At 44.0% G+C, this 26,146-nt stretch overlaps 1 protein-coding gene across 2 annotated transcripts; it reads left to right on the top strand.

The window, feature by feature from the left end:
• The first annotated feature begins 3,075 nt into the window (after window positions 1–3,075).
• Window positions 3,076–24,490, top strand: SLC39A13 (solute carrier family 39 member 13). Of its 2 annotated transcripts, none has more exons than XM_027704899.1 (10): window positions 3,076–3,131; window positions 9,584–9,883; window positions 10,338–10,451; window positions 12,120–12,241; window positions 13,468–13,611; window positions 18,897–18,986; window positions 19,560–19,610; window positions 19,851–19,983; window positions 20,117–20,216; window positions 21,731–24,490. In XM_027704899.1, exons 2-10 carry the CDS (start codon window positions 9,616–9,618, stop codon window positions 21,804–21,806), a joined length of 1,098 nt encoding a protein of 365 aa, XP_027560700.1. In that variant the 5' UTR covers window positions 3,076–3,131; window positions 9,584–9,615; the 3' UTR covers window positions 21,807–24,490. The 2 variants fall into 2 exon arrangements, with proteins under 2 accessions (XP_027560700.1, XP_027560691.1); XM_027704890.1 differs by lacking the exon at window positions 3,076–3,131 and adding an exon at window positions 8,286–8,395.
• The last annotated feature ends 1,656 nt before the right edge of the window (window positions 24,491–26,146 follow it).

Genomic DNA, 26,146 nt, shown 5'->3' with positions numbered 1-26,146 from the left:
ACTATTAGGTGTGAGGAAGCATGAATTTACTAAGGCACTCTGATCCCTTTATTAGCAAGTTTTGTGGTGGAAATTCAGATGCCAAAATATCTTCCTAGGGAAGACCACCCCCCCGCGGTGGCAAGAGAGCCGGGCTCCTCCGCAGAGCCCCCCTCCTTCAACCAGAGCAGATGTTTGCCAAGCTTTCTGAGGCACTCGAGGTCTAAATCCCACTGAGGCTGTGCCTGGCTAAAGGAAAGCCTCCCACGGCACTGGAGTGACTGGGGGAAGATTTAGCACTATCCCGGGGCTCGGGTTGTTTGTGTCCTGCCAGCACAACGCCTCGTCTTCATGGGGAGAGACCACCAGCGGTACAGCCGCACCAGCCTCCTTCCACAAACCCGACTGGGCGCACCAGGGACAGGTACAACAAGCCATCGCCCGGCTGTAGCTGTCAGGTGCCATTAACTGCCCGCGTTGTTCAAGTGCCTTATCAAGGCCACTCACGTAGTGCCATGCTTGGGTTTAGTTACTTGTGTCCAGTCGCTGTGCGAAAGATCATATCTAACCTACTAGATGTATAACTTCCTTGCCCCGAGGCCTGTGGAATTCCCTGCTTTCCCGCTGGAAGACGCTCAGCGCGATCCCCGCTGGTCCCGGCGGCGCCGTTCGGCGGGCGGGCAGTGCCGCCCTGCGGTGTCTCCGCACAACTGCAGCTCCGGCGGCAGCAGGATGGATGATCCCGAGCCTGAGAGCTACCGCTCCTGTCGCGTCAAGAACCAAGCGGCAGAGTGAGAATAACTGATTTTCCGGGTTTCCTTTTACATTTATTCAATTTTTTTTTTCAACTGGAATACTCTAGACGAATTTTTTAGATGGGTGACCCAGACAATAGTATACTCCTTTATCGATCAAAGTAGGACTTTAAAGATAATAACAATAAAATCTGATAATCTAATAAAATCAAAATAGTTGACTAATACTTTTGAGTTACAATTTTCCAGTAACCAAATTAATTGACAAAGATATTTGCCATGCTCCATGGGAAATATTTCAATATCTCTTGGCTTTTATGGATGCATAACGTGTCAGCATTCGGGGGCCATGCATGAGGTGTACCCCACGTCTCTGTCTTCATGGATACCAATAAATAATTTATTTTTTTTCCTGGAAACTGCCTGCCTTTCCCCGTTTCTGAAAGAATGACACAAGAAACCACAAAGGTTGAAAACAAGAGTAAGCGTTGGAGACATCCAAGTAAAGACATTGGGGAGGCAAGAAAATCAGTTACAAGTTAAAAAGAACTGGTGTCTGGTTTTGTTAGTCTGCATTTAGAAGTGATCTGGTTTTGCTCCCCCCCCCCCCGAGGAAACAATTCAGTAAAGAATACAGAAACATAAATGTAATTTTCACATAAATCATGTTGAAGTGGTTCTGTGGCTTGCAGGAGGGAGGAGAACATTCCAGATCCCTGTTCCAGTTGTGACAAAATACCAAATTTTGGACCAAGCCTGTTGGACTCTGATTTTTCCATACTGATCTCTAGACTATCACTGAAAATTCGATACACAGCCACCAACCATGTAAAAGCTCTATTTGATGTACAGTGTACTAGCAGCTGACACCTGATGACATGAGCTCCTGAGTGAACATTTCAACCAGAATTCTTCCTGTGCTGACTTATGGTAGGTTGTCAAAAAAACTGAAAGTCTTGGAGTGAATTCCTACATTGCTGAAGTCAAAAGCAAACTCCCACTCATTTCTCTGAAACCATGGTACCAGTATTGATTGCAATAGTTGAAGTTCTCAGCGTGGTTTGGTTTACCTGAGGAGATGCCTGTTGTAACTGTGATAGTCACAGCTATGATCCATCGGCACAGGGAACTGTGTTACTGGAGCAAGGCTCAGGAAGGCTGATGATAGTTATTCAGACAGTAGGAAGGCAGCTGTGGAACAGAAGAACTACAGATTGTACAATTTGAGAACAAAATGCGAAACACTTTTTCTTTAAAAATTTGCTTTCGAAATTGAGCTTCCTATACAGACATTCTCCTTGCATGTGAGAAAAATACACCTTATCTTTAACTGCATTTGCAGAGCATAGCCTGTAGGACTGTGCTGCCACTACGTGAATGCAGAAAGCCATTGCAGGTGACTGTGGCTGACTTAACTCCTAACTCCTGCTCCAGGGCACGACGCTGGTATGATGTAATGGAACTAGGTATGATGTCATGAGATCGTAGAAAGAAGCATCGGCATCAGCACTGCCTCCTTGGGGAATGGAATTCATTTCAAAAACTGGAGCAAGAAACAAGTTCTATCTCTCAGGGAAGATGGTAAGAGATGCAACTAAAAGGTACATCAGTACATTTTGGAAAGTGTCTATACTGGAAACAATATAGATCCAAACTAGCTTGGCTTGTACAAAAGTCAATCTTTATTCTCATCCGACCTAGTTTCCTAAGCACATGCAGTCTCTGCAAATCTCTGTAAGAACCGTGGGTGTTCTCCACCACTAAATAGTCAGGACGCAATGCTACGGAGCTCTGGGGTTACATAGGTATCATCACGAAGGTTGTAACGAACCTGCGAGGACGAGGCAAGTATATTTAAAAGTCATTGTATCTTTTAAAAGCATTTCTAGGCTCAGCCCTAGAGGAGGCTGCCATTCTTTTTTCTGTTCTAACAACTTCCAGAAATTCTACTCAAAAACCGGTTTCCACTGTGCTTGTCTCTACACATCTGTAACCCAAAGAATTATTAATCCACTTAGAGAGATTAAAAAATAAAGCAAACATCTCTCGGCCAGCACGTTCCAGAAGCGCAGGTCTCGCACAGCGCGCGTGTTTCTGCCCCAGCAGCCCGCGCTGGGGATGTGTGCGGACACCTCGCTGTATTTCCAAGGACTCAGTTTCCGCCGGGTGGCCGTGCCCCCGGGATCCCCGCTCCCGCCCCGCCGGGGGGCAGCCGGAAGCGCGAGCGCGGCGGTGGCGGGTCCCGGCGGGGCGGCGGCGCTGGTGCCGGGGAGGCCGGGACCGACGTGGCCGGCCGGGGGAGGCGGAGCCGAGGGGCCGCCGGGCGGGGCAGGCCCGCGCTGAGCCGCGGCTGGATGGCAGCGGCGGCCCGTGGCACGGCGGCGGTGGCGGTGCACGGTAAGGGCGGGTGGCGGCCCCAGGGCGGCGCGGCCGGGGAGAGGGGTCGCCGGGCCGCCCCCGCTCCGCTGTTGTGGGACGAGGGGGGAAGGCGGGAGGCGGGCACGGCAGCGCGGCTCAGCCGCGGCGGGACGGGGAGAGCGGGGCCGGCGGCGGCGGGACGGGGCGGGACGGGACGGGACGGGACGGGGTGAGCGGCGGCGGCAGCGCTGTCCGCAGCGGAGCCGAGCTCGGCTCTGGCGGGGCCCGGCCCGGCCGAGCGCGAGACAAGTTTGAGAAGACGTGGCGGGGAGCGCCCGGCCGGGCCGCTGGTTCCGGCAGCCGTGTACCGGCCCGGCGGGACCGTGGGCTGCGCGCCACCCGCCCCAGGGCCCCAGCTGCCCACGGGCTCCCGGGGCCGGCATCCCCCCGGTCCAGCCCGCCTTTGCGGGCGTGCCCGGGGCTCGAGGCAGCCGAGAAAGTTTTGGAAGTCGGTCCTCCGGCAGACGATGTCGCGAGAGGGTCTCGGGCAGGGGGTGCCCCGCGGGACGCGCGGAGCTGGGAGGGCCAGGTCTGCGCGGCCACGGTGACACAGGGACCCCGGCGGGGGGCAACTAATGTGCTGCTCCAGTGAGGTGCGTGAGCAGGGTTAATTACTAATTGCCCCCGCGGCAAGTATGTCTCACTTTGCATCGCTCAGCGTTCCTCAAATGGAAAACCCGCGCTGTCTGTCCCATCCGCCGCGATGTGAGACGCAACGACACGAGCGGGCCCGCCGCAGTAGTCTCGGCGAGAGCAGTGCCGGAGCCTGGCCCGGGCGAGGGCTGCGGCACCGGGGGACGGGGCGGGAGGGGTCGGCGTGCCTGGCCTCTGCCTCGGGCTGCCACGGAGAGTGGGGCTGGGAGGAGAGAGATTCCACCTAGCCCGGAGGGGAGTGAACGCCATTATCTGGTCCGCAAATTTTCCTCTTTCCATCGTGGAGATGAAAGGATGCAGGACGGGGAAGGAGCCGCTGTCTCCCAAACTCCGGTAGAGTTCACTCGATTTTAACTGCCTTCCTTGCCAGCTCTTAGGTTTGCCCGGCGTCTGTAATCTGTTCCCATCTGCGATACACCTATTGTTCTTAATTCTGTGCATCCCCGTATTTAGCTGTGAAACGCTGTCATTTGCAGAAATGCGAGTCTCTGTGCAAAGAGGTTTTTTGTGAGAGGGATGGGGCAAAGGGGAGGGGTCCCACCAGAGCAGTGCATTCCCTAAAGATGAGCAGTGACTCAGAGAGAAAGGAGTGCTCAGGGAGTACTGGAGGCCTTTTGTGCCTCTGCTGAGGTAAGGGCCTCCAGGACGTATTCCTCGAGCGAGCTCTCCCCTGGGCCGATGCAGGGAGGTGGCTCATGGAGAATTTTTTGGCTGAAAATTATGCTTCCTCCCTGGAAAATTAACTTTTTTTCCATTCCATGCAGTACTCTGTTGCAACTGTAAGGCCAGGCAACCAGTTTCCAGAGAAAATGCTTGTAAAAAAGCCTTTTCTTTCTCATTTCTTCCACCTCAACAACATCTAAAATGTGTGGCAATGAGCAATTGTGCTGAGGCAGAGATGAAGCTGTGTGGTCTGAGAAGGCAGTGTGTCTAGGAGAGTAGTAGGTGGGTTCCTGCCGGAATAGTCATCGTGTCAGTATTTTATTTTCTCTTTTCCAGTAGGTTTTTGTCTTGGCGTTTTAGGTTTTGTCTGTGTGTTCTCAGCCACTGCTAACTACAGAGGTGCTCAATGAAGTAGGGTGAGGCCCAGGGAGCCTCATGGGTCTCCTGGCTTGGTGTGCAACCTCCTTCTGCCCCTGCTCAGGAGTGTGTAAATGACAAATTATCATTTGTTTGTTCTTCCTGAACTGGGAAAACCTCGTGGTTATTCCAGTCCTGAGACCATTTCAGAAGGAGGTGAGCAGGCCTGATTCCTGAATGCTCAGACACATGCTCTGGAGAGTGCTGCCAGTGGTGATGGTGACCAGGTTGTGATCTAGCACAGCTGGGAGCTGTGATGCCAAATGGAGCAATTGTCAAAGCTGATAAATAAACAATGTACTGCCTATTTCTCTCTCATGCACGTTCTTAAATATGTGATACAGCCTTCTTGATAAACATCTCTCTGTACCTGGTTATGCCTCTGCCTTATAGTGACCACAGATGTCTCTGAGAAAACCTGCAGGTGTTTTCTCTAGAAATTTCTCAAGATATTCTCAGATGTTCTCTAGCTGAGTTCCAGAAACAAATGCCGTTGTTTAAAATTAGGAGTAGGTAGAGACTTTCTGCAACTGTAGTGGCAGTGTATTATTTTCCTCCTGAGTGTTTTTTCTCCTAGGACTACATCTTCACTGTGCCTCTTTATCACCTTAAATATTTGTCTTAGGAGCAACCAGTTTAAATTTAAAGACTTTACTGATGAGGCAGAGAAGCAAAGGGGCTATAGAGATAAAAGTGCCTTTTTTTTTTTTTTTGAGGGAGTGGTTATGATGTGTTAGGAAAAAGCAATATGCTCTAAATAATTAGCTGGGCACAAAAATCAGTTTAGGTGTGTCTTGGGTGATACACTGAATTTCTCGTTGATGTTGTATAAACATCAGGAATTTATTGAATGAGATATGGAGTTGTTCATGAGTCAGGAGGTCTTGGTGGTCAGGCAGCACAGGTGTAAAGAAATGTGCTGGTTTTCCCTCAGTAACAGGAGAATAAAGACCTGTTGGCCACAGAAAGTTGGCTGACACAAATGTGAGTTAGAGGAATCAGTTTTGTACCCTTTTATGCCCATTTATTGTTCAACACCATACCTTTTTGGAGGAACCTGATCCCTTTTTGTTCTGGAAGAGGGACATGAAGCCAAGTATGCAGACCTTTTTCAGAGTCCTGGACATGCTCTTTGTCCTGTGTGCTACTGCCTCTCTCCAGGATTTTGATCACTTAGTCAAAGTGGTGTCCTTTGGGGCACATATGAGTGTGGAGAATGAGGTGCAAGAAATCAACCTGTCGGATCAATTGCAGTGATTACTTTTCGAGATTGGTTCTCAAAAGCTGTGACAACAAAGTTGCAGAAGAGACTTGTCCTGCTTCCCATCATTGCCAAACTGCAGAGAGCGGTTGCGGTTTTTTTGTGTATTTATTGCCTCTTCATAGGCATATGTATGGTTGTATAAATCCTGATTTATTTTTGCTGTGTTCCTCACAAAGTTTTCAGTCATTTTCCTCGTCTGATCCTGTCAAAAAGGACGAGGAGGTCTGTCAGGCCTGCTCCCAGGTTAGAAGGGGTGCCCGTGTGCCTGTTTTAAAGGAGGAAATTCTGTAAACTGCAGTTTTTTTGCAGCAGCTAGTAAGCAGAGAGAAGACTGTGGCTGGTGGAATCTGCTTGAAGAGGCCCATCACCTACCTGCACGGATGCCCCTGTGGCTGATGGCTTTAACCTGTATTGGTACTTTGGACAGAAGAAACTCTGTTCAGTTAGGGGACAGCAAACATTTTAAGAACTTCCTGTCTTTTTTTGGTTTTGTTTTGTTTTCAAGGAAAAATTTGGGGGATTCTGTGGCATAATTTTACCATAGTTTTGTGTGTCTGTTTCCATAACTGTAGGGGGGAACCTGAATCACAACGAGGGGAGCCAGGGTCCCAGGAGTATAATGTGGTGGAGCTGGGCAGAGGGCAGCATCTCTGGCCCATTAGGCTGTCCTTGCAGTTGTTACTAGCTCTCCAAGCTTCAGCTTAGTTCCTGTTCACTTCAGTGTCTGAGTTGAGTTGGTGCATGGAGTGCTATGAGAGATGAAAATGTCCCTTGCTGCCAACCCCCCATTCCTGTTGTTCTGAAGTGGTTGTGCCAATAGTGATTTACAGCTGAAAATCTGCCCCTTTTCATAGGGCCCTGTCAGCAGAGCAAGGATCTCTCCATCTTATATCAAATTACAGGTGTAGGGCTGAAGGGACTTCAGAGAAGGGATCTGATCTTTGCAATAAAATAGCATCTGCATCAGGTGTTTCTTTTGCTCAAAATAAAATAAAATAAAACCAACAACCAATGCTAGACATTCTGCATCATAGACAACCTGTTTCAGTATATCACCACTTTGGCACTATGTAAATTTGTTTTTTCATATTCAGGCTGAATCTTGTTTACTGTATGAACTGATGTGGAAGAAGAGTTCAGCACTTTCCCCCTTTCTTGTGACTTTTAATGTATACAGGCTGTTCTGTTCCCTTCAGTGTTATCTTTCTATGACTAAACACACCCAGGTCCTTCAGTTGTTTTTTCCAAGTCATGCTCTCTACACTCTAATTTTTGTTTCTTTCCACTGCAATGTCTCAGATTTTTGCATATATTTTATGAAGAAGAATACGTGGGGCTGGGTGCAGTCTTTTGGCTAATGTCTCACCTGTGTGAGACCTACAGTGTCACTACTATTTGTCCCAGGATGACATTTACCTACTTTGTAGCAACATAAACCCACTGGCTTAGAATTAATTTCTCAATCAATGTATGCTTTTCCTTTGTGGCGCATTGGACTTACTGTATTGTCACTTCTATTTCATTCCACACCAGCCTCGTGCCCGCCCCTGCCCTGCCCTTAGCAGCCAGATCAAAACACTGCAATAAGACACCATAAAATCCTGGGCTGGTTTGAACTTGCTGTGTTGAGGGATTTTATTTTTTGTTGTTTAAAAAAAAAAAGAGAGGTTACACAAAAAGTTTTGGTGGTTCTTGCACAGCTCGCCAAACCAAGACAGTGTCTTTATTGATTCCTGCTTGCATCCCCACTCCTGATATCCATGGTCACTGTGCTTGGAGACTGATGTTCTCCTTCCCAGGAGCAATGGAACCCTGTCCCTTAATTTTCTTTTTGATTGCTCACTGCAGCTGTGCCTTCCTCCTGCAGTGTTTTCGTCCAGAGACTGAAACTGGCAAAGGGCTGAGTCTTTAAAAAAATAGTTTTCCCTGCTAGTTTGTTCTGACGCTGCTCACTCACGGAGTCCGGTGTGCGCATGGGGAGGTGATGCTTCATGAAGGGGTGGAGAAAAGGGGCATCTGCAGTGAGCCCTTGGATTGGCTCCAACATCCTGAATTTTGTCTTGACAATTTCAGGTCCCTTTCTGTCTGGCTGTTACTTAATACTTTGGTATCTTTATCACTTTCTTATCTTATAAGTAACTACAAACTGATCATTTAATTTGATCAAGAATCCTTCAGAGGATTGAAGTTATTGGTCTGTAACTTCTTAAGTCTTCTCCCACCTTTTTTTTTTCCTTTTAAAAAGGTAGGTGAGGCATGATGCTTCTCCAGCCTTCTTGTGGCCTTCCCATATTCCTGTAAATTTTCAAAGATGGTCCTAATGCTTCAGAGATTACTTTAACTGTTCTTTACATGCTTTCAGGTGAATGCTGTTATTCCCTCTCAATCAAGAGCTGTTTTGTGAACATTTGTTAAGCTATTTTTTTCTAGCGTGCTATTTTCTCCCATTTCCAAATTAATTTTTTCTTGTCACATCTCACTTTTTCTTCTGGAGACTGAAGGAAGATTTGTACTTCAGCCTTTACATCATTTGCTTCCCTTTCCTGTTTGCCAATGAGAGTGTAATTATCTTTATTTTCCTCTTCTAACATGCTCTCTTCTCTACAGTTTTCTTGTGACTGCAGAGCTCTTAGTAACAGCTGTGCTGATTTTGACTAAGAGACCATCTAACCCGGTATCCTTCTTGGAAAGGATAAAGTATATGTGATATTTTTAAAGTATCTTTCCAGTCTCCAGCTCCTTTCTCATAAGGGAATTTCGTGACTCTAATGTGAGCTGTTTAACTATTAACAATCAATAGATTTATCTTTCTAGTACTTTCCCTGTCTTTTGATGAACCCGTGTAAAATTTTTCATCATTTTTGGAGGAGTACTATCACACAAGTTATTTGCTGATGAAGGGTCATATTTGTTTTGAAGTTGACCCTCATTGACTTCATATGGTGGCTGTCAGTACTTGTGTCTGACGAGACAGTGAATGGTCTATCTGTGTTCACCGTCTTTACACCACTCATGAGTTTACAGACTTCTGTTATGTTGCCTGTCTTGCATCTTAGTTTGTTACATGGATGCTGTTGCATGGCAAAAAAAAGATTTATCTGTGTAGCATCTCTGGTCAATACCTTTTTCTGAAGCCTTGGGACACTGAAGGGCAAGGATGAGGGTACTTGGAGTCCTTGTCCAGCCCACCTGAAGGAAGATGCTTTTACAAGATGTCTCATATGCAGTTTCATACACCAATGATAAACAGCCTCTCTGTCCTTTAGTGCTGTGTTGAAATCAGGAAGAGTTTCAGATGTCCAGATGTATATGGGTATACATACCTGTGCTAAGACACTGAAAGGGGGGGATGGTGTGGCCACAGCCTTTCTTCTGGGATGATGGGAGGGAGAGATGAGCACACTCTCAGAACTGCTCTCCCTTCTCTTTTCAGAGATTGGCCAGCCTGGCTGAGACCACTTAGCAATGACAAAACAAAAACTTCTGCTTGATGGGACACTCTCCTTGTTTATGATTGTGGCCTGTGGAGCTCAACAGGTCCCGAAGAGTCATGTTGCTGCTAGTTCTGGTTCGCTGTGTGAGAAGGAGGCAGAGTCCTGGGGAAACCTTTTCAGCAGTGAGCGGCTGGATACTTGGATCTGTTCCCTCATCGGTTCATTCATGGTGGGGCTGAGTGGGGTTTTCCCCTTGCTGGTGATCCCATTTGAGACAGGAGCTGCTTTGCAGTCAGAAGGTAAACCTGCTACCTGCATTGGCCTTTCTGAAGCCAAAAGTTCTGGGATGTGACTGAACAGCACAGTAATGAAAAGGACTTTGTCACAGAAATACTGTTCTCTAAAATGGAAAGTCTGTTTTTGGTGTTGTAGTCCACACCTGAGAATCTGATAGGACAAATATAAGCCCTGGATGGAGCTTGTACAAAGGGTATTGTTTTTCACCCTGCTTGGTCCAGGTCCCTCCCACACACTACTGTCCCAGCCAAGTGGTGCAAGAGCTTTTTCTTGCACTCCATTTGTTTTGTACTCTCTCCTTTGAAAGCTTGCTTTGTGGATGCTTCCAATTTAGGTTTCTCTGGGCGAAATCTCAGCTGGAGATGTTTTGGCTCCTGGATGAGTTGTGATTAGTGTGGGGTTTTTTTGTTTGTTTGTCTGTTTGGTTTTTTCCTTTTTTTCTTTTTTTTTCTTTAGCTGGATCACACCGTATGAAGCAGTTGTTGAGTTTTGCAATTGGTGGACTACTGGGGAATGTGTTTTTGCACCTTCTTCCTGAAGCCTGGGCCTACACATGCACTGCAACAACAGGTATGAAAGCCTTATATGCCTGGAAGCAGCCCATGCTATGCCTACTGCTACATTTTTTGAGTCTGTTCCGTCTTGAAAGCACAAGACCAGCCAGTTTTTGGGTCAGCCCAAAAACTGGTCTAAGCTGGTATTCTCTTTCAAACAATATATAAAAGCACATGCCTAGGGAAGGATGTAAGAACAATAAACACACATGTAATACTTTGTACTCTGCAGTCCTCCAGAGACTTTGAGATTAGAGTACTTTATGTTTAGTAACTTGCATTGGTTTTCTCGTCTATCAAATTCTCCTGTCTTTCCTTGGATTCCTGTAAGTCTCTGTTGATTTTCCTTTGTCCTTTCTGTAAGGAAAGGGAATGCTTCTTTAACCTGATGAGAGGTTATGAATGTGTATGTGGTCTGGTATATGAACTTGTGCACCATCTCAGTTGGGGATCAGGTGCATCTTTTTTATAAATCTGTCCCTATAACAATGTTAATCCTAGAGCCTTTTTCTTGGCACTAACTGGGGCCTCTCTGTTGGGTACTTGGATTTATGGGAGCTCATATGTGTTGCCCTCTCAATCTTTGCTCAAGGAGAAATCATGGAAAATTGTCCATAGAGCCATAATTAAGAATGGAGGGTGAGGCATGGGGGAAAGGGAAAGGAAATACAGGTCACAGAAACCCGTGTTCGCCAGGAAATGAAACACTGTCTGAGTTGGTATAGAATTTGTGATATCAATGTAACTCCTTCATCCCTCAGATAGCCAGGGTTGTTGAAACCTGTAATGGTTGTGTCTCTGCTTCAGAAAACTGATAGCATAGAAGGCAAGTGTTGCTGCATCCCACCTGTTGAGAAACCAAGAAATCATTTCCCTGCTGAAAACATGAGAGAGGAAAGAACATGCCCTGGGTTTCCCAGACTCTCTTGCGCCTATGTCCTAGGATTTCAAATCTGCTGGGCCTTTAGTCTTCTTTCTCACAGCTCTAGCACCATAGGCAGAACCAGCTCTCCGTTTTTTACCCCTTTCTACAGTGGTTCCCAAATTACTCTGTCTTCATACTCTAGTTTGCTTGCTTCTGCCAGACTGTCCTGAAGCATAAAGGTTTCCTTGACCCGTGTAAACCTTGTTACAGAGTCATTCTGTTTTTCCATTGCAATGCAATCTCCATTTCTGCAGCCAGATTGAATGGATTATTATCTCACAGGCTTGGCTCTAATTGAAAAGGAAGTTTATAGCTTTGGGCTTAATAACTTACCTAGGTGTGGCAGAAAGGGGAAGGTGAGTCTGTAGCTCCACTAACAGCAGATTTCATGTCAGAGCTTGCTGCTCAGTAGATATAGCTGCTGGATTTTTGTTGATGTAATCTTCACTTGCCTCTGGACCTCAGGGAAATTCACAGTGTTGTCAGGAAATATTTTGGGTTGTGCTATTGAAGAAAACGGGGTGATAGCTCTCACTCTGAGTGACCTGAGATGAGGATATCTGTTAGATCAAGAATGAGCAAGTTTTACTAATCTGCTTTGAGATGTGTTTGCTCCTCTTACCTTGGAGGGAGTCTTTCCATAGTCATTTCTTGTTTTGACTTGGAACTGCTGGTTATGCTGTAAGGGGTGTGGTGGGTTCACATGTGTGAAAAACTGTGTACTTAACAGAGACATGAAGATTCTCTCTTGTCCTTCAGGAGAAGAGCAAAGCTTTCAGCAGCAGAAGCTTCTGGGTCTCTGGGTCATCACTGGTTTCCTGACCTTCCTGGTGCTAGAGAAGATCTTCCTAGAGAAAGAAGAGAAGGACTACCCTGGTGTGGTAAGTTAGCAGCCTGAGGGGAGGGAAGGCTCTTATATTTGCAGCTCTGTACTAAACACCTCATCCGCCTTATCTGACAGGCTCAACAAATGATCCTGGAGCTGTGAGTACCTTGTCATTGCTCTTTGGGAACTTTTTGTCACTTCTTTGACACTGGTCTCTTAGAAGGTTTCATCTTCAGGTTTTTGTTTTGTGGTTTTGACTTTTGTTCTTTATGTGGTATGTGTAAAAGAGAGGTGCTCTTTTATGGGGACTGGGAGCTGGAGCACTCTGCAAATGAGACTTTTGCTCAAGTTACCTTTGAGGGATGACAGCTTGCTGATGCATGTTCCACTGACCCCATCGCGACTCATTCCCTTTCTGGGTCCTCAGTCAGGACAAAGACCAGCCTTCTTGAAGGTGTTTCTCCTTGGTTATGGCCTGGACCAGATGTTTGGGTAACTTTGTGTGGTAGAAGAGGTTTATGGGTGGCCAGGTAACACTAAGTTCAGAGAAGTCACCCAGCTGCAAAGGGGGAATATAGACAGAGGTACCAGAAGGTAATTCTAAGATAGAGGAGAGGAGCTAGTCTTCAGACATCAGGACAACTCCTAGTTGCAGCTCCTAGAGACTGTTCAGTCCTTGCTGTGCCATGACTTTTGAGAGGTGAAACTGCAGGTCAGGCACTACATAAGGGCAATTAGATGTTAACTTTAACTCATCGTTGAGACTTCAAAGCCTGAAAGGAACTTCATCTTCTCATTTAGAGAGAGGCTGAAGTCTTAAATAAATATCTTGTTGTTTGGAAGATAATGATCCCAGCTATAGAATAATTCTGTAGGCTTAGTTATTGTGATGGACTGGGGAGAACAAGACTTTTCCCCCCATTTCCTGTCGAGTTTAGTTATATTTCTGCGGGCAGCAGCTGCTAGCAGGATTGGCAGGCTCAGTCCCTTGTCCTTCTAGTGGAACCTGGCTCATGCCAAGGGGGCATGACTCCAATTCCTCTCTCTTTCTACTAGTCTTGAAGACTAGGAGGTCTTTGCTCTTGTCTTACAGTGCAGATGTCACAATGCTCTGTGAATCTGTCTTATTTCTAGCAGTTGTTATTAAACTGGGGTGCCAAAGCTGTTGATTTACATTGTAAGGACAAAGGGATTAAGGGTGAAGACTGGATTTCTGATCCTGATTCATGCTCATTCATCACTGAAAAAAAGTGAGTGACAGGGTTTTTTCCCCTAATTTAGGACTGTGATTCCAAAGCACCAACCGGAAAGATTTCCAATGGAAGTGGCTGTTCCCTGCCAAAGGTGGCAGACCAATCCCAAAAAGCACGAGCTCAGTGTAATGGCTCCTCTCTCCAGTCTTGTACAAGAAACAACAGAATCAAGGTAAGAAACCCATAAACTCACCTTCACATCTTAGTCAGGAATTGTCTGTGGCAAGAACTGTGCCTGAGTGGAAAACTCGATGTTTGAGTTGTGCTTGATTTTGCTCTATCAAAATGTCTGTCCTGGTCACAGCAGGGAGGAAACAGCAGACTTGGAGAAAATCTACACTGTAGCTTATGCAGAAGAGGCAAAGTCAATATTATGAAGGCATAAGTCTGATGATGTGTGTTTCTCTGAATTCTGATACGAAAATATAGAATTCCACGTTTTGTTTCTTTATATTTTCTAGTCAATATATCTTTATTTGCTTACTTTTTTGTGCCATGATTTCTCTGTTCTCTAGTGCCTGCATTGTACCAATTGTGAGCTGCACTTTTCCTTTTAAGGCACCTTTTGGAAGTGTTTTGGCACCTTTTGGAAGTGTTTTGACACCTTTTGGAAGTGTGTTGAAGCTATCCACTATAGAACTTAGAAGTTCAGTTTCTCAGATTATCAGTTTATCTGCTGCCAAAAAGGACTTCTTGTCCACTTCTGCCTCCAAAACTGTATTTCCCATCACTTCCTTTGCACTGGTCTCATCTAACCCCACAGTGAGCCTATTCAGGGAGCTAAACAGGATTTTTTCTGCACCCACACACCCACCTCCCACCCCCAGGTCTATTTCTCTCCTATCTTAACTTCTTGAATCAGCTTGGCATGTAGACAGGCAGCCTGCAGTGCTGGAATAAGGGAGATCAGCAAGCTCATAGGATTGGAGGTGGAGGAGGAAAGGAGTACTGTATCATTGGGAAGTGGATAACCTTTACATTGGCTTTGCTTTCAGTTTAATGTTACTATCTTTGTACTGTGGAAAGCCTTGTCTGGGTGCACATTACAAGTGAGAGAGTAAACAACCGCTTTGGTGAAGGAGGACCTACAATTTGAGATTGCAAGCCCATAAAAATGTGGAAGATTGTATGAGAGTAACTATGAATAGGAAGTGTGGTTGCATGAACTAGCCCAAACCTGGATGGGTGGTCAGTCAGAGGCTCTTTTATCTTTCTATTTTAAATCTATTTTGCTGTAACTTAATAGCTCTTCCTACACAACATGAAAGTTACGCTGAGGTCACTTGAGTACTTTTGATATCTGTCACATTTGTGTAATTTTTACAGAACACTACACAAACTGCAAGGTGCCACACTGATGTTTCTAGAGGTGATAGTGAAGAAATCAATATTACTGGGTTATGAAACATTGTGCCCTTATTTTAGAAAGGTTTATATAAAGAACTACAAATTTAGAGGATGGTTAGTCTACCACTGATTTCAAGTAGAAATGAAACACCAATAGAGGATATGATTGCTCAAGACATGCTCCTAATATAAAAAATAATGATCTAATTAATGCTAATTAGTATGATCTTATGGAAGATAAATTCTTATCTGCCAGACATTTTCTCCTGCCTTTTATTCAGTGATAAAATTGTTTGATAAAGGTAATGACAAACATATATAAAATATAACTTTCTCCCACATTCTAATAAAACTAATACTGCATGAAATCAACTTTGCTAATATTAGTTATATTAAAAATCAGTTATATTATCAATAGAGACTGGATTAAGGCAGCCCCCCTCAAATCTGTTCACTGGTGGGATATGTTTTTTTTAAGTGATTATTTATAAGAACAGTATGTCTTCACATTTGCAGGTACTACTATATTACATAAATGGCACATTGTGACTGCATGAAGTCAGTGATAGCAGCTAAACTGAGTAACTTCACCAAAAGTGCTGCATTTTTAACAGGTTTTGATACATGCAAATATTAAGGAATAGATCAGAGAAAGAACACAGATCATATTTACAAGATAGGGATAGTTTCTAGAAAGTCAACTCAGTGGAAAAAGGTATGAGAATTACAGTAGGAAATTGTTTGAACACATTCTTCCCTTATGATGCTACAGCCAGGAGGATGGGTGAGTTGGAAATAGTATGTAAGAGAACAGGGAACGGTCCCTCTTTCTGTACAGCAATAATGAAACAGCTATCTGACTTTTTCCAGTAGTGTTATTCCAAATATCCAAAATGTTACTAATAATTTGTAAAGGGGTCAGGAAAGAGATGAAATAAATATTTTAAGTTTGCAGTACATGATAAGTGGTTTCCTTTAGGTTAGCTCTGTCATCATGACAGATCAAGGATAACTTAAAGTATACAAATACCCATGTAAGAGACATGACTAAATTTGCATAGTTAAGGCTATAGCAAACAGTAACAGACTAGAAGTTAGAGACAACTCTGTAACTGAGGGTAACTAGCCAATGGACCAACTTACCTTAGAGATAGCAGATTCTTTGTCACTTGTGGGCTTTAAGCTGTGATTTAAGATGCTCTCTATGAAGTACGTTATAGCTTAACAAACAATGGACTTTGTGCAGAAATTGATGAGATTCTTTCAGCTGTGTTATGTAGAAGGTTTAGACAACCATGGAGAGCCCTTCTAGCTTTAAAATCCTAACACATCTGTTCTCTCTTACAGACTGTTGTCGATATGCATGAAATAGAAGCTAATGACTTAATGCGTGCAGTTTTAACTTTCTACATTTTGAGCATATGATCTGAATAATAGATTTCCTGGTAGGGTGGAAATTACCAAAACTACCAAGATACTCCTGCGTTGTTAGCCTGTTTCCTTAGGCAACAACATAAGCAGTCATTCCATCTGTCTGTCCATCTGTTCTGCCCTTCATTTTCAATAACTTTTGAACCCATAATTAATTTTTCTTGAGTTCAAGAGAGGATAGAAGTCTTGAAGGTGATCCAATTTCTGCAAGTTCCATAAAAATCAGCATGGCAGTAGAGGAGGAATGCAAACTAATGCCTTATTATAAAACACTGTCAGAACTTAGCTGCTGTGTGCTGCTTGACAGGTCCACCTGGTTGGCAGCTCACCGGGTAAGTCTCACTGCCCTTACCTGGTGGGGAGGTGGCTGTCATGCAGTGCAGGGTGGTGAAGGGGTATGCAGGGAAACAGTGATGCTGGAAGTGAACAAAGTAGGTGCTTGCAAAGAAAAGAGTGAAATCCATAGCAAGACAGACTTCTTTGGTTCTACTATTCACTCAAAACCCCCCATTTTTTCAGCAAACAAAAAAGGAAAGGTACTATTTAAACAAAGTCACCCATCAGGGCTTAATGGTTAGTAAGCTGTAAACAGTTGACCATTGTCTGCACATATGTTAGAACTTCTGCTTTTTAGCTGCTGCTATAATTTGTCCTGTCTTGAAAACTGCAGGTGGGAAGTTTCCTTTGCACACAAACATAGATCAGTTCTGTCCTGCATTGCAGCCTTTATATCCTCAACAAGTAAAAACGCTGTAGAGTACTTTTGCCTTGCTTATGCTTTCTTTTTCCCTGTGGCACATGGGGTCCTTGCTGATTTAAGGAAGTATGTTTTATTACACAGTGACATTAATCCTGAAGCATGAACATAAACACTTCATCTGGCTATGCTCTTTATGAGCAACAAGAACATCCTATTAGGGATTCACAGAATGTAAATGTCAGAGACTCATAACTGTCAAATCAACCCAATTTATTTCTGAGCACTCCAAGGCTTTGCTTCTTTCAGTGACAGCTTTTGCCCAAGCCACTGACAAGAAAAAGTCATAATGTTTTAATCATGAAGTCTATTTTTTCCCTATATGGTGGTATGGGAAAGCATTTTTGTGTAAAACTTCTGTGAATAATTATTATTATCCTGTGGGGAAAATGCAGTCACATAAAAAACCAACACAAAAAGGAGAATTTTAGATAGTCATATTTGACTGTCTAGGACTCAGAGTATGAAGAATGAGAAGTAAAACTGCTGCATTCTTGGGTCTGCCTTCATGCATCTATTTGTGTTTCTTTTTTTTACAAAAGCCTACAGGGACTTCTTTTGCATCCATTGTGGAGATGCTACTTATATTATTACTTAAAACTGAGCTTAGCTAGGCTTTGCTTAATCCCTTATTGTCATATTTAATCATCAATGCACTTTTAAAAATTTAGAGCCTATAAAGGCCCAAGATTGTGAAGTAAAAGTGCCCTGCAGAAAGGTGGTGCTCTGGAGAGAGAAATTTGACAGAAAGCCCCACCTGAGCCGTGGTATATAGATGACAGGAAGAAGAGATGCACCAAGCAGAGTTGATAAAAACAGGGAAGAGCAGAAGACCAAAAAGAGCTAATTAAATCCATCCCCACTTGTGCTTTTCCAGCTGAACTTTGGCTTCTGATGCTATGGTGAAGTAACAGGTTAATGCCTCACAGTTTCTAGATAGTCTCTCCACTCACTGGATACTACCCTATATTCGGAGTGCTTGCAGTCCAGGGACAGCCTGGTATATTGGCTAGCACCTGATTTGATAATAATTTAAACTGCTGTGCCATATAGTGAACTGTGGTATCTCAGGACCCACACACAGTAGTTTAAGTCAAATATGATGGAAAAAAACCCAAAAACATGTGAGCTAAAGAGCTGGGGTGGTACCCTCATAAATCACTTTAAATCAAATACTTAGAATATGTCTTGAGGTGACCGTAGTTAGAATGATGGAGAAGTCTAACATGGAGATGGACTTGTGAGAAAGGAAGCTGCTTTATGCTTATAATTTTAAGAAATATGTTTATATGCAAATACATATACATGCTATCCAACTTTCTAGTAGGTGGCTTTTTGGTGACTGTCATCACTCTTGTTATTCTTTGGTAAGGGAAAGCAAACCCACAAGCACAAGCTTTTTTGGTACAATGTTTGAAGATTTATTTTGTTATAAAAAGCAGTTTCAGCAGCATTTTTCTGTTGCATTGTTCTTGCCAGCTTTTGAGTAGGAGATATTTAACAGTTGGATATTAAAGTACATGGCATGAAAACAAGATCAGACCATATTTGAAGCCAGTTACCTGTGTAAAGTAGTCAGTGTTACCTAAATTGATTCAATTTAGAATTAAATATATTCTTGCATTTTTGGCTTTCTTCTTTTTCCTTTCTCTTTTTCTGTATCTAGAGCTCTTTGTCATTTGCACAAGGTAACTATTGTAATCTCGGACAATACTTGCCTACCCTAAAACTTAGTTTACTCTAAAACCAAAAATTACATTTAATTTGTACTCAGGCACTGACAGTTTAAGACCTTCAGTAGAAGTGCCATGTTCTGATGTTTCCCACCTGATTGTGACTGCATAGCCTACGTCTAAGCCATGTGCTTTCTTTTATCTTCTTACATCTCTTCCTTTATCTGGGGCTCTTCCTTCTCTTTGCAGATTAGTGGATACCTCAATCTACTGGCCAACACCATTGATAACTTCACACACGGCCTGGCAGTAGCAGCCAGCTTTCTGGTTAGCAGAAAGGTAAGGTTTCTGTGCCCAGCTGTGTACTGAACTGGAGAGGCCTTGTTTCAAGTGTGATGCAACATGCAGAACATCCAAAGATGTAAGGAGTTCCCTCCTACTTTATGGCATTTTCTGAGAAAATGCAGACTACAGTAAAAACCAACTCTTATCCTGATCCTCTGATGCAGAGCTTCTTCAAGCCTGGGACACGTTAGTCATTTGGACTGGCACTAGGGGAAGGATTAGCTCATCTACTCAAAAGCCAGGCCAGAAATAGCATTGACCCCTTACATGATGAGGATGGTCACCTCAGAGACAGGGACATAGACAAGGAAGAGATGTTTAATGCTTTTTTTGCTTTGGTTTTCAACACTGATGATGGGCTATCGGGTTCCCAGTGCCCTGAGCTGGAGGACCATGACTGTGAGAATGATAAACTCCCAGTCAACTCTGAACTTGTGTAGGATCTGCTGTTACAGCTTGATCCCTGTAAGTGTATGGGACCTGATGGTGCATGGGTCCCCTGTATGGGACCTTGAATGAATCCAAGAATACTCTGATTGTTTCCTAATCACCTTCTCTCTGCTGCAGGTTGGGTTCCTAACCACAGTGGCCATTCTCCTGCACGAAATCCCACATGAGGTGAGAGGGCTTTAGATCCTGCCATTGTGAAGGGGATTACAAGGTGCTTCACCTACTAAGAGGAGGCCTGGGTCTGGGTAATATTTTCTTGTCCTTTTGAAAGCTGCTTCCTCTGGGAGACTGACAACATGGAAAAGCAGAAGCAGTCTTGAAGCACTGGTCTTGCTGCGAAAGCAACAGCCTTTGTGACTGAGAATTTAATATTCTTATTTATTAACTGTCAACTCTTGGTTTTCTTAGGTTGGAGACTTTGCAATCTTACTTCGGGCTGGCTTTGACCGCTGGAGTGCAGCCAAAATGCAGCTTTCCACAGCTCTGGGGGGAATTTTAGGAGCCTGCTTTGCAATATGTGCTCAGTCACCAAAAGGAGCAGGTAAGGCTCCCTGCGACCTCTGGAGTGGGGAAAGGAGGTGCTTGTCATCCCCACGTGTGTATCTTCTTTTCCTTCAGTGTTGTCTCCCATGGCTCTGTCTCAGTAATAACAAAAGCTTCCTGTATTTGTGCAGGTGAAACAGTAGCCTGGATCCTCCCTTTCACTTCTGGAGGATTTCTGTATATTGCCCTGGTAAATGTTGTGCCTGATCTCCTGGAGGAAAAGAATCCTTGGTAAGTGCTCCCTCCCGTTCTGCTGCAGCAATTCTTGCTGTCAGGGAGCAGGGATATAACCCTCCCCTGTGCCTGTTCTGGAAGCATGTGAATGCTGGCTTTTCAAATCCCACGGGCAAGGCTGGAAACAAAATAGACTGCTGTGCTATGGGACTATTGTGGTTATGGTACTACAAAGACCCTCTAAAACACAAGAACCTTTAACTGGGTCAGTCCCAAAATATTGTGCTAGCACAGTATGTAGCATGACCAGCTAGAGCAAGTTCCTCAGAAATATGTCCAGTTAGGACAGCTGCTGCCCCGTCTGTCTTTTCAGCTTCTGGCATGTACTGGTTTAGTGACTGTCTGAACCAGGGCCCCATAGAGGTGTGTATGTCTGCAACCACATGTGAATCTATCCTTCCCATGCTTCTCTCATTCCTTTTTGACCTTATCCATTAGTTCAGACTTCTGCAATCTCCCTTTGGCAAAAAGTTTGCATGGCTTTACTGCACTATGTTAAGTGATACTTATTATTTGGTTCTTACGCTCTTGCTTATTGATTTTTTTTTTTATTAGATGTCACCGTGGTGCTGTGTCAGTAGAAAATAATAGTTTTCTTCTCTTTATCATTCAACATTTCGTAGTCTGTCATTGTATCCCAGCTCAGTCATCTCTCTTCTGCACTGGTGTATATATTCCAGTATATTTGGCCTCCCCCTGTGTATTATTCTAGTTTCTTGCAGTCTAATTAAAGCTGTAGCAGCTCTAAATCCAGCTGTACCACGGTAAAGGCCCTCTCAGATCTGCTGGCAGAGCTGCCCCTGAATGTTCCCTTCTATTTCAGTTGTAATGAGACAGGCAGCTTAAGTGGTTTAAATAAGATGCCTTGGCTCACCTAGTTAATTTTGACTGAAACATTCCTCAAAAAAACAGCTCCACTCCTCCTGAGGAGGCAGGAACTTCTGGTGGAGAAATGTTAATGACTAATTTGGGAGTTTGCTTCTGGGTTGGTTAACCTCTTGTGCTGGCAGAGGTTGTTGCCAGAGTATGCAGGGGTGGGAGGTATACAGTCACTTCAATCCAGCATAAACCTGAGATAGTGCTAAAAGAATGGCCAAATTCATCATCTTGCTTTTGTTTTTTTCCTTTTCGTAACTATGGTTGTTAGCTGGATGAGATCCCTAAAGTGCCTGTGAACATGCTGCAGAAGCGTTGGTTCCCTTGTGAGTGAGAGGACAGGAATATATACCTGAAGCTACAAGACTGAATCAACTTAAGTTGATTTTGAAACCTGGACTTGGGCCTTGCAGCTGAGTGGAACAAGTACATGTCAGTTTATAGACAACATCTTTGCTTGGGGTGCTGGGAAGGAGTCTTCTCAGCTGTGTTAGTGACTTCATACAGCTGTTGTGTTCTCCATGTGATAGATTTGAAAGGGCAAAGGGCAAACAACAAATTATTTGAGAGTCTCTCTGCTGCTGCCTATGGGGATTGGTCTATGGCTCCTCCTAATTTTACTGTTTCTTTCCCAGGAACTCCGTGCAGCAAATTCTGCTCCTGTGTACAGGCATTATAGTCATGGTGCTACTTGCGCTCACAACTGAGTGACCTCTGCGCAGACCTCATGATGCCTCCCAGAGCCACCACAGTGACTCTGAGCTGTTACAAAGCAATAAGGAACACTAATGTTATTTCTTACGTGTGTGCGTGCAGATCTGGCTGCTAGTATGAGAAGCAGGTGAGAAAGAGGTCTAGGTGTGCAGGACTTCATTCCCTGGCTCTCCTATTCCTGTTCTGCTAAAATCCACATATCAGGGCTTCTGTTATTTTTCTGATTGTTTGGGTTTTATGGAGCAAAAGATACACTGGGGAGAAATGAACTGAACAACTGCTCCACAATGAATGAATGATATTTCATTCATTTCGTTCTGATGGAACTGCACCTCCCAAGCTCTTGTGTGAAAACAACAGAGGCGATTCCTGTAGCTGATGAAGACTAAGGACTTTTCCTACCACTCTAATGGCTGGAGGCAGAACAGGGATTACAAAGCAACAACAAACTAACAGCTTTAGCCAGAACTCCCTACCCATGAGAAGTTGGTGGTGCTATGAGGTAGAGGGGAAAAGACCCTTTCCAACTTGGTCTCCGGCTTTTTATTGACATTGCTTGTTCCTAAAGGGTAGTATTAGCCTCAGCAGTCCAGCTCTTTTGGTCTATTTTGTATTTGTTTATGTTGAAGTTGAGCCAAAAGCTTGAGGCACTTTAGGATAGGTCACTATAATTAAATGACTCAGCTTGGACATTACTTGCCTCAGCCCTTACCACTCCAAAAGCCAGCACAGCCTAACTGTTTATCTGATAAATGATTAGTAAATGTTTCTTCTATTGCCATACTACCAGCTCACCTACATCTGGAAGGAAAGACATGTAGCTGCTGTGACTGAGCTCTCTCTCCTCATAACCATTAGTTGAACACAGCTCTGAGCCTGCTCTTGAGACCTGAGTCACCCACCATCTGCCCCACACCATATTTCAGAGTTTTCTTGAGGTGTAGCATGTTAGCCCTGCCTGACATGCTACAGCACCCCTAGACTGTTATGGCAGAGGTAGCTGAACACTACAGCCTGGCCAGCAGCTGATAACTCCTGGTTAACTTTTCCTCTGTTCAGTGTAGACTATTTAAGAGCATGCTATAACCGAAAACATAGATGGTAGCCTATTTCTGGGCTTCTTATGTCACAGTGATGTTCATCTGTTGGGGATGAATGGATAAGGAATAATACTGACAGCTCTTAAATGGGAAGGCTGAAACTGCTGGTGAAAATATTTTAAAAATATTTTTATAGGAAAGTTGTGTGCTAGGTAAGGGGAGAAAGGGATATGAAAGGGTGACGATAGGTATGCTTTAAGAAAAGTTTTCTGTTTTGTGATGCTTGGGATAAAATTTTTGGCAATTTGAGACCAATAAAAATAAATAAAATTTCTAGTGCTTTCCTGCATCCCAGCTTACAAGGCTGACCAGGCCATAATTCCATAGGCATATTTTATTGCCACAGAGATGTGCACAATTACTAGATCATCTCTTCTGCAGAGCTTATCCTCGCTTTGCTTAAATTTGTTTAAAAACAGGTCTAATTGAACTGGTGGAGTCACCGGGCACAAAACAGGTGCCCCAATGTCAATAGCACCAACTTAGCTCTGTCTTTAAACAGCTTTTGTAAATCAGTACAGCTCTCCAACCTGCACAAGGCCTTATCAAGAGGGCTTATGCCTTCAGAGAGCAATTCGGGTCAGAGCAGCAAGGCAGGTATGCTGCCGACAGCAGAAGCATTTACTTTCCTGAGAGATTCCTGAACTGTTGACACAGTTCTTTTTTATGACAGCTCCTGTCCTACTTTTCAGCAAGTGCTGGAAAGCTCATGCTTGCAGTTCTATCTGCCCAGGAACTGCTGCCTGAAATTTTTTCAGCTTTCCTTACCCTGGACTTACAGCAGTAACTAATTTCACTGCAACATTGAGGGAGACTTAGAATAATTGTTTTATTCCTCTTTACAAAGTTTCCTTCCTATGCCAACTACTCTATCATTCAATTGTCATGAAGTCTGAAGGTAGCATCTGCTTCCCATTTTCCTAGAAGGATGATTAATCCAATTAGTTTGCAGGGACTGGCTGGGTATGCTAGCCCTCTAGTTCTGGCTTTGGGGGTTCCCCCTGCCCAGGGACTGCAGCTAAGTGGACCCTGTAATGGGGCTCTGGAGGAAGCAGGTTTGCACAGAAAGATGTGCCTGCTGTTTCTCAAGATTTCTTTCCCAAAATAAGGCTGGCATTTAAGTTGAGGCACTGCCAGGTGAGTGCCCATGAGTTGGCGTTGTTGCATCAGCACTGAGCCTTGCCAAGACTGAAAACCACAGTCAGGATTTTGTACTCAGTGTTCAGGAATGCAAAGTGGATGACACTGAAGAAAGAATTTCAGAGCTGTTTTTCTTGGCTGCTACCATAGGCCTGGATAGTCTGTGGTTGTTGGGAAGATACCCTGGTAGGAGGTAGCATGGGGCTTGTGGGAGGGAGGGGCTTGATAGTTTTCTATGTCAGTCCTGGAGCTGAGGATGGAGAGCCTTGGGAGGAAATGGAGCATCACTCCACCACATTTGTCACTTTTGGAAATACAGAGAGAATTGTATTTTCTAGCTCTATTTTTTCAGCTGCTCTTATTCATTTTCCCACTTCATCTGTATTGGTCTGCTCTTCATGGAGACAATAGAGATGAAATAAATGGTTTTCCATGTTGGTTTATGTTGTTGGGGGGTTTTTGTTTGGTTGCTTGTTTTGTTTTGGATTTTTTTGAAGCTACTACTTTTCTTTGAATTAAATATTCAATTCAGATTTCATTTGAATTACAGAGCCATATCTCTGGGTTAGTCTAGAGAAGTCTGGGCTCTGTCTTGCTGTCAGACATTCACAATTGAAAAAGATTTCTTTTGGTTTCTTCTTCCTGCTGCCAACTGTCATCCAGGAGCAGTGTGATCCAATAATAATTTTTGACTGCCGGTCTGAGTTCCTTGAAAAGCATCACCAAATAAGTTTCTCCTCTTTCAAGGGAAAGCTTGCATAGTAACTGACTGTCCAGAGAGTTTTGCAATTATACTTTGTTGTGATCAGTTATTTTTTTAATCAAAAAAACTCAAGGCCTGTCTAGTATCAATTAACACTAAGCTGGTTACCTGCCATGTAGAACAAAGGTGCACTTATCAAACATTATGTGTCAGAATTGCCCAGAAAGGACTAATAGGAATTTCTCTACCCTTCAAAAATATGGGTTCAGTGCATGTTTTATCCCACCCTTCATTTGGAAGATTTTCTGCCTAAAAATAATGGTACATGACTCTCAGTTCTGTAAGTGTTCTGTAAGAAGATGGAAAGCTCAAGAGCTAGAAGAAGACGAAGGCAGGTAGGTGATCAAGGGTGTGATTTCACGGTCTGTGGACTTCACCAGAAACCTACATTTTGGAGTCTCTGTCCCTGGACTTACCACACTGCACTCTTTGTCTGTGCTGGTACTAATTGCAGTAGCAAGAAGGGAGAATAATTGGAAGGAGTCTCGTACATGGGAACTTTCTAAGGTGATGGTTTTTCTGAGGCCCCTCTCTTCTAAAACTATAGCTTCAGGCACTGATGTAGAGGGTGGGGTGACATAATAGGATTGCAGATTTAGGAAATGTGAATATTTGGATCTTTCCAGGAAAGAGCTATTACAATTGAAGGATTTTTTCATGTTATATAGAGCAGTGATTGTATTTGAAAATTATTTTTCACTCTTCATGTGGAAGATTTAATTTAGCTGGTATGTGTAAGAAAATTCTTTTGACAGCAGCCCTTTCAATTTGTCTGCCTTGAAGGCACTAATGTGCAGCTGCATGGATGGTAATCCCATCTGTCCAGTGCAAACTGCAGAAGAGGATCATGCTGAAATGTGGTTAAAACAAGCTTTAGCTGTGACTGCTGCATGTTTCCACCAGGCATAGTGCTCTGGGGAGATAAGCAGTGTGCTGTTCTGGGCAGTGTTGCGGGAGAAGTGCTGGGAAGGGTGTGTGAGCTGTGCTTGGTGTGGATGAGAGACCAAGAAGTGACAAGGCGGGGGGGGAAGGATCTGAATCTCCTACAGTTGATCAGTTGCTCCTGGGAAACAATTTAAAGTACTTCTAACAAACAAAACTAAGAATTTCAAAACTGGGCAATAAATTTTTAATTTAGACATATCAGTAGATCATTTTATCTGGGGCAAGAATTGACAAGACAATGGCCTAACAACTGGCTTTGGCATCTGAGTGATAGTGCTGGAGCTGGAGGAACAAGTCCCATATAACAAGCAGGATCAGAAGGGATTTTGTGCCCCTGGAAATGCTGCATTTAACTAATGGCGTGGATTTAGCCTGCTTCTCATTGCATA

Source organism: Neopelma chrysocephalum, unplaced genomic scaffold, assembly GCF_003984885.1.
Source record: "Neopelma chrysocephalum unplaced genomic scaffold, ASM398488v2 Primary Assembly neopelma1_24, whole genome shotgun sequence".
In the NCBI taxonomy this organism is placed as follows: Eukaryota; Metazoa; Chordata; class Aves; order Passeriformes; family Pipridae; genus Neopelma; species Neopelma chrysocephalum.
This window is presented reverse-complemented; position numbering and strand designations above follow the sequence as displayed.